Source organism: Stylophora pistillata, chromosome 8, assembly GCF_964205215.1.
Source record: "Stylophora pistillata chromosome 8, jaStyPist1.2, whole genome shotgun sequence".
NCBI classification, from domain to species: Eukaryota; Metazoa; Cnidaria; class Anthozoa; order Scleractinia; family Pocilloporidae; genus Stylophora; species Stylophora pistillata.
Genome location: NC_142526.1, coordinates 23,437,867 through 23,445,327, shown reverse-complemented (window position 1 = coordinate 23,445,327; position 7,461 = coordinate 23,437,867). Strand labels below are relative to the sequence as shown.

Sequence of the window (7,461 nt, the reverse complement as noted above, 5' to 3'; positions counted from 1 at the left end):
AACAAAGTGGTGAAAGAAACTAAATTTAAAACAAATCTAGATTATTCTGGATCGGACTTAAAGTAACTACGCTAAGTAGTTTTACTTACATAAGATCATCGTAAGAAACTGAATTTTTTCTGGAAGATTTAAATGAGACGATGCTTTTGTAGCTCAGCCGCAGGTATCCCTTATTAACACTTGAACTCTCATGACCTAATTGCAAATTCTCCCCTCTCTTTGCTACACATTACTATGTACATTGGTTCAGAGAATTTGGCCTTCGATCAAAGATTAAAACTTCTACCTGATAAGTTCGAGTATTCTCGTTACCTGTTTGCTAGATGTATGGATATTATAGGGAGAAATTACGTGTTAATCACTCCTGAAGGTAAAGGGTTAAGACAACTTAACTACTGGCCCATACGATTTCGTTCAAATAAGATGCCAATTAACAAAGGGGAAATTAAATGGTTGACGTTCTTTGTCCTCTTCCAGTAAAAACTGACTGATTGTGTATTTTGGCTCTTTGATAAAATTAACGCAGTTTTTTTTTCCTACTTTCAAATTCACAAATAGTAAACCTACTTGAGAAATCAAAGAAAAGGTTATTTTTTTATTGCAGGATTTGTACATTCTCCTCTTTATGGTTTACATGTACTCACTTTTTTAAAATTTTATTTAACTTTAAATGCAAAAAGAAATCGATATATAGTTACTATACATCATGTTGAAAAAAAAAACCTAAAAAAATTGATCTTTGAAAATTCTAAACATTATTTTGACTAAAAACAGTCTTTATGTAGAGTTTGCTTGGGCGGACTTCTCGCCATTGTACATTGTAAATCGACGAACTTAACTTTCATAGCAGTGCAATAGTACTATTTGTGCTATGTATTTTGTGCGATTTCGCGGTTCGCTGTAATAATTTCAGAACTATCGCTATTTTTTTAATCTCAATTTTGGTCGAACTTTGCGAAAAAATAAAGAACACCATAATTAACAACAGCAAATATGAAAAGTTTCATCTTCGCCTTGATCAGTTCATGATTTCTCCATGTTTGCTACGCGCTCTATCTGAGCATCAACAACTGCTACTTTCAAAATGATAAAATAATAAGACTTGTGTGCATCATAGGTAAGGAAGTTAAAATTTTGGACCCGATAAAGTTGTTTTTGTAGCGCAGTTTAAAGGTGTAACACCTTTTTACAAGTCCAAAGTGACGTCATCCCCGATTAAAACAAATGCTGCCCAGTCCTTCACTCTGTACCTCTTGGATTCTCTCATCCACTTTATGGTTTGGTGAAGAGCTTCACTGGCACTCAGTTTATCGCGCTTCAGATGTCCGTAGAAACGAATCATGAACTCTTTCGTGGCTCGATCATCCACGGCCCATAGGGAAACCAGCACTGAGCGAGCTCCCGCTGCCAAAAAAGCGCGAGAGATACCCACAACTCCCTCAGATTTCATTATCTGTCCCTTAGCACTGTCACAACAGCTGAGTACAACCAGCTTGGCTCGGGTACCAACTTTTGCGACGTCTTCCATGGTTAGCATGAAGTCGTCCTTCCTCAGAGTTGGTCTGGAGGGGCAGTTTGAGGCAAGAGCGATCTCTCCCCTTTCTGGACTACCATGGGCAGCAATGTGGATCAAACTGACTTCCTGAATCCGTCGGAGGACCTCTCTTTTGGTGGCTTCATCTCCTACAGTAGCTGACACACCCAACAACTCTGCAATTTCCATTGCCTCTCTCCTTGCTTCTGGCAATGATTCCAACTTTGCTTGTGGAGGAACAGATGGATTACCAACGATCAACGCGCCAGTTGCACTGTGATAGTCTCTAGGACTGTCTTGGATCATCCTTAGTGCTGTCAGTGATGGAATCAGGCGGATTCGGAAGGTCTCTGACAGGAATTTGTCGTTGCTATCACATAATGCGCAAAATGGCACCAAAAAGTGTTCACCTTCCGGGATAATGATGATTTCTTGACCTTGAACAAGATCAGCAATAGGGGCGAAAATATCATTATACCACTGGTAAAGGCGAGAATCCTCCTTTTTCCCATCTTCTTTTTCTTCTTCTTCGAAGAGAAGCTTCCCGCGTTTGTCTTTTATTTCTACCGACGATGGTTTCAGTCCATAGTACGCTGACAGTGAGCGATCTTCACATTCAGACGTAAATTGTCGTCTTAGTAAACTCTTGAGCAAGTTGATGACGTCCTTTGCCTTTTCACATTTCAAAGACTTGAATTGAACTTCTCCACTCTCCAAAACCCAGAAATATTTGTCAGGCTGATGCTCAGCCATGAAGAGAATCGTACTTGGGTTCTTGATAGAAAGATCCCTAACACTATTTAAATAAAATTCGCGTGAATTGTGTCGTCGGATACCATATTTCTTGGACAGTAAGTCGCTAAGAGCTCGAGAACGTCCTCGCTCTATGGTACACAACGCCTCAGCAAAATGTCCTTGACTGATACGAAGCGAACATAATTCGTAATAGCTAGCAAACGTTACGTTATCCAGAGAAAGTTTATGTTCGTCTTGAAGTAGTTGGCGGTTCCTTTCAGCGCAAGTAATGCTCTGTGAAAAGCAGTCATGCGCCTTCTTTAGCTGTCCATCCTTCCTATTACATATCCCGAGAAAGGTAAGAGCCTCTTGTTCTTTTCCTTTATCTCCAATTTGTCTCGTTATCTTGAGTGCCTTTTGTAGAATTTGTCTAGCTTTCTTCAGATTTCCTAAGGTCTGGTGCAGGCATCCAAGATTCATCAAAACTGTCGCTTCACCACGTTTATCTCCAAGTTCTTGCATGAGAGAAATTCCTAAATGAAAGTTTTCAATACATTCATCAAGTCGACCACAACACATGTAGCAGAACCCAAGGCCTGCGTAGATCGTGGCCTCATTGCTTTTATCTCCAGTTTCTTTTGCTATAGCAAGAGCTTTCTTTAGATATATCTCTCCTTGTTGAGGGTCTCCCAGACAAACGCATACATCGCTTAGACCATGATAGGCATTTGATTCGACTCTCTTATCCCCTACTGCCTGACTGCACTTAAGGGCTTTCTGATAACTATTCCTAGCTTCCTTTTTGTTGCCAATTGTGTTGTAAGACCCTCCCAGTGCAGTGAGGGCTCGGCCCATTTCAAATTTGAGTCCAGTTTCCTCTAGGATTTCTACCGCCTTAACCAGGTGTTTGATAGCGTCAGCGAACTGACCGAGCGAAGTGTAGCACAAGCCAAGACCGTGATGAGCTTTTCCTAATGTTATTTTGTTTCCCCATTCTCCCATAATTTCATGAGTTTTTTTGAAATACTCAAGTGCTTCCCTGTATTTACAGATTGCATGATAAGTAGTACCAATGTTGTTATAGGAAACGCCCAGACCGACTTCTTCTCCATGTTTCATCATCAACTCTAAAGACTTGAAATGGTATTCGAGAGCTTTGCCAAAATCCCCCATCTCATGGTGGGTAATTCCGAGAGCTTGATATGATTCTCCCTCGTTTTCGCATCTGCCCATTTCTCTGAATATTTCTAAGGACTTTTCTAGGCATTTGATTGCTTCCTGGTAATGAGCAAGATTTTTGTGTTTGCTTCCAAGCACAGCAAGTATTTGTCCTTCCATCTGTCTGTCACCGATCTCTCTGCAGATTTTCAGCGCGTCGTTGTGACATTCGATGAATTTATCCGACTTGCCCAGATTGTAATAAGAATCACCCATTGTTAAATAAACTTCTACTGCTGTTCGTTTGTCTTCAGTTTCTTTTGCAATTTCAAGTACTTTTCTTAAAAAGAAAATCGACTGAACGGGTTGACCCATTAAGCGGTGCATTTGACTGATGCCGTTGCACGCTATCACTTCCCAGTCCTTATTCCCATCTTCTTCGTTTACTTGTAAAAGTCTTTTATAGCTTTCTAATGCTCCCTTAAAATCGGTTATACCAACGTATGAACGCGCTAGTTGGTAATGCAAGCACAGTTTAGGGTAATTGCAAAATTCGAGTTTGTTTAACAAGACTTGAGCCTCTTTGTACATATCAATAGCTTTGTGATAAATATGACGGTGGAAGAGGAAGTCTCCTGCATGGCGAGCAATACGGAATTTCAAAGACGTACCCCAATTCGACATCTGTGAAGAAAACATGCTAGTATTAACGGTGAATCAAACTTTCCTCTGCAAACATCAGACCATACCAAGAATTTTAAGAAATGTTTGAAAGAGACGAATAGCGTTCTAACGTTCCTCGAGCATTGATTGATTATAATTCCCTGACGCAATACAATATCCTATCCAGGCCTTGTTGTTTACTTTGACACTCAAAAGTGTCAAACTTATTTCCGTTACAAAAATTATCCGTTCTCCAAGCCTTTGTTTTTAACCAAAAGAAAGGGTCGAAAGTTTCTGAAGTCCTAAATGTAATAACATTGGGTCCAAAATGTAATAAGCCTCCAATACAATAGTTTAACAGCGCCTGTGCATCCGCATTGAGATTTTTAAGTCACAACTGTTGCGGTTGCACCAGAGAATCCTCTAATGAAAATTCATGCGTATTGCGAATCAGAGTATGAAAACTGGAAATTATTAACCTTGGGATCCTAAAGGAATTTATATAAAGACAATTCCGCATTTAATTTGCGGAAGCATTATAGTAGTTGTAAACAAATGATGTAGTTAATTTAATATTACCTCGAGTGTTGTTTACCCATTCAGACTGGGAACAATCTATGACGTATGAAAGAAATGGAGCGGAAACTGTTTCCAAACAGAATTTACATAAACTTCAACGTTGCCTATATTCAGGGATAAAACTCGTTTATTAACAGCAGATAAAGGCGTATTCTTTGCATTTTGTTCTCATCATATAGGACATTGTATTTTAATTTCTCCTTAGCGCCTTCCAAAATATACCACAGGCCGTGGCGGACATTATGTTGACTATGTTGGAACAAATCGAAAAGCGATGACGCAGGAATTAATATTGGCACCTGAAGGCTTTTGAAAAGTTCCGCAGTATACATTTTTTCCTTAGTCTTAAAACTCATTAAATGGTCTTCAATGCAACCATTTGCCTCTCTTCTAAGTTAGACTTTGAGAGATATTTCTTTTACTGGGCGAAAAGGTTGGAAAACGTTTTTGTTTTCCGCGACGAGCGATCGTCTCGGTATTTGGTTAAGATATTTGCTTTCTCTTTTCTGTTGTGACTGTTTGAAAAAAACGCATAATATATCTCGGGTCCTTCTGACTAACAAGGGACATCGATCAGAAAGCGACAACTTATAGCGATCTTTCTTGTCCTGTCAAGAAAGATACCGTTTTCGCCGCGAACAGTTATCTCAGACATTCATCTGTGCGGTGATTAGTCTTGTTGTATACCTACCTTGAAATAAAAGTTTCTTGACGGCACACAATGAGGCTGATTAGCGTAATGATTTATAAATCGGAAATGCGCAATTACATCACGAAATTCATCCTGAAACTTGCTCTCAGGGTTAGGAAGGCGACTGAAGGTATGTTCCAATCGAGTCCTTCTGTTGTTTTTAAGAAAGAATGTGGCGTGATGTGCCTTAGAAAGGAAATTTCCCTTTTGATTTAATTAGGAGAGGTTGTCACGAAAAATCAAACATTCACCTGCAACAGTCAAAAAATCGAATTGGCTCATATTGTAGTATTAGCTAGGCCAATAGGTAAAACAAACCAAGACATATATAGTTTGTTGAGAAATTCTTTTGTTTTCGTGAAAATTGATAAAACTCAATTTACGCATAATTAGCGTCATTCGAAGGTCAAATTTAGCCCATTTTGGAGGCCTCATTTGTACTTGTAAAAGCAGTGAAAAACTTTATTATTCCACAGAATTTTAGAACAATGCCTCCCCTATATTTTCACAAAAAGTAGAAAAATTGTTTAAATTTGAAATAAAATACGGATTTTTCTATTTACTTAAGTGCCGTGTGAAAAGTAGGGTAGCTTCAAAAAATTAGTTTTATGTGTGCTAAGTCAGACAAACGTTTAATATTTGAAATACGAGAAGTGGAAATGATAAGCTTACCGCTTGTAGAGTTTTTTCTGGTGTTTTTGTGCTGCTATGTATACGAGGGCTTTAAATTCATAGAAATTTCGCTCTTCGGCGAGGTCGGCAACACAAGAGAAAAAAACCGACTTTGTTTATAATTTGGAGTCCGTGGTAATAATGAATGCTTGGATGATATAAATAACGTCTTCAAAGTACTTGCAATACAATAGAAGTTGTTTTTGTTCTCGCCGAAAGTATTCGTTTTGAAGAAATGCACGGTAGAAATGGTTGTCACTGCGTGACGTATGTGTCGCGTAATTGTTAGATCTATATTCCTATTAAGCAAGTGGTTTGAAATTTCTTAAATAGGAAAGTTGCAAGAAATTTTTTATATCAAATCCAGATAAGAGGAATGAGAGGTTTTGTGTTCAGATAAAAATTATTTCTTTTTAAACTTGTTACCACTTTTTGGCAATTAGCAATAAAACGTAACGTCACAGTTAATTTCATCTGATAAACTTAGTGGGCAACAAGAAAACAACCGAGTTTAAATATTTTGAAGAATGGAAATTTGTCGTTCATTTGAATCTCTTGTTGTGGATGATTGTGGCTACAATCCAAAAGACAGAATAGGAGATAGGCGAAAAGTATCTTTGCTATCGTGTGACGAAGAAATAGCATGGCATTTGGCTCATTTTTCATTCACTGGTGTGTTCACCGAGTATGGCTTGATATTGAGTGCAGCAGCTGTTTTCCAACGACCCAACGATGTTGATACATGGACAATATGCCCACTTCATCGCTTGGATGGACTCGAGGGGGAAAAACTAAATGCAGAGTGCCAGCAACTTTTTCCAGGCATAAAGCGAAGAAGCTTCCCAAAGCAGACAGTGGGTTAGGGAAAGAGGATTCTCAGTTAATTTTCCACGAAACAGGGTGTCTTATTCCGGTTGGTTCAGGTAATTATTCCATTTGCTTGCGATCGAGTTTGATTCCTGTTTTATTATTTTTTTACTTCTTGATGGCACGCGCAATTTTCTTATACTTGCTTTGCGACACCAATTGATTCTTAATGTTCTCGTTGAAATTTTTGCGCTGGAATTTGTGCGTGGCTGGCCAGATTGATCTCCTCGCGCATGCCTAACATTTGACCGCTGGTTTCAGTTGTTGTGCAGTTATGCTGTACAGCCAGAATGCTTGACACCTACCGCCCCAGTCATGTGCATCCAATCTTAATCACCAGGCCACACGTGACGCACCAGGAGAGTTGGTAGTGTAACACAAACGGGTAGCTAACGTCACGCCAGCACAGATCAACCAGTTTTCCTCAGTAAAAAACTTGGGCCAAGCTTGAGCCAATTTTGTTGAAACTAAAAAAGGAAAGATCGAAGTAGCAGTACAATGATTTCTAATGCAATTTTTGACTTGATGCGATGTCTGAATGCCCATAACAAATATATTTCGA

General features: G+C 39.0%; 1 protein-coding gene across 2 annotated transcripts; it reads right to left on the bottom strand.

Annotated features, from left to right (window-relative positions):
• Positions 1-575: 575 nt before the first annotated feature.
• LOC111318915 (uncharacterized) lies at positions 576-7,194 on the bottom strand. Of its 2 annotated transcripts, XM_088730905.1 has the most exons (3): positions 5,361-7,194; positions 4,670-4,773; positions 576-4,111 (listed from the first exon to the last, which is right to left on the bottom strand). In XM_088730905.1, the coding sequence occupies exon 3, from the start codon at positions 4,109-4,111 to the stop codon at positions 1,187-1,189; it is 2,925 nt and encodes a 974-aa protein (XP_088587031.1). In that variant the 5' UTR covers positions 4,670-4,773; positions 5,361-7,194; the 3' UTR covers positions 576-1,186. The 2 variants fall into 2 exon arrangements, with proteins under 2 accessions (XP_088587031.1, XP_088587030.1); XM_088730904.1 differs by lacking the exon at positions 4,670-4,773.
• Between the last annotated feature and the right edge of the window lie 267 nt (positions 7,195-7,461).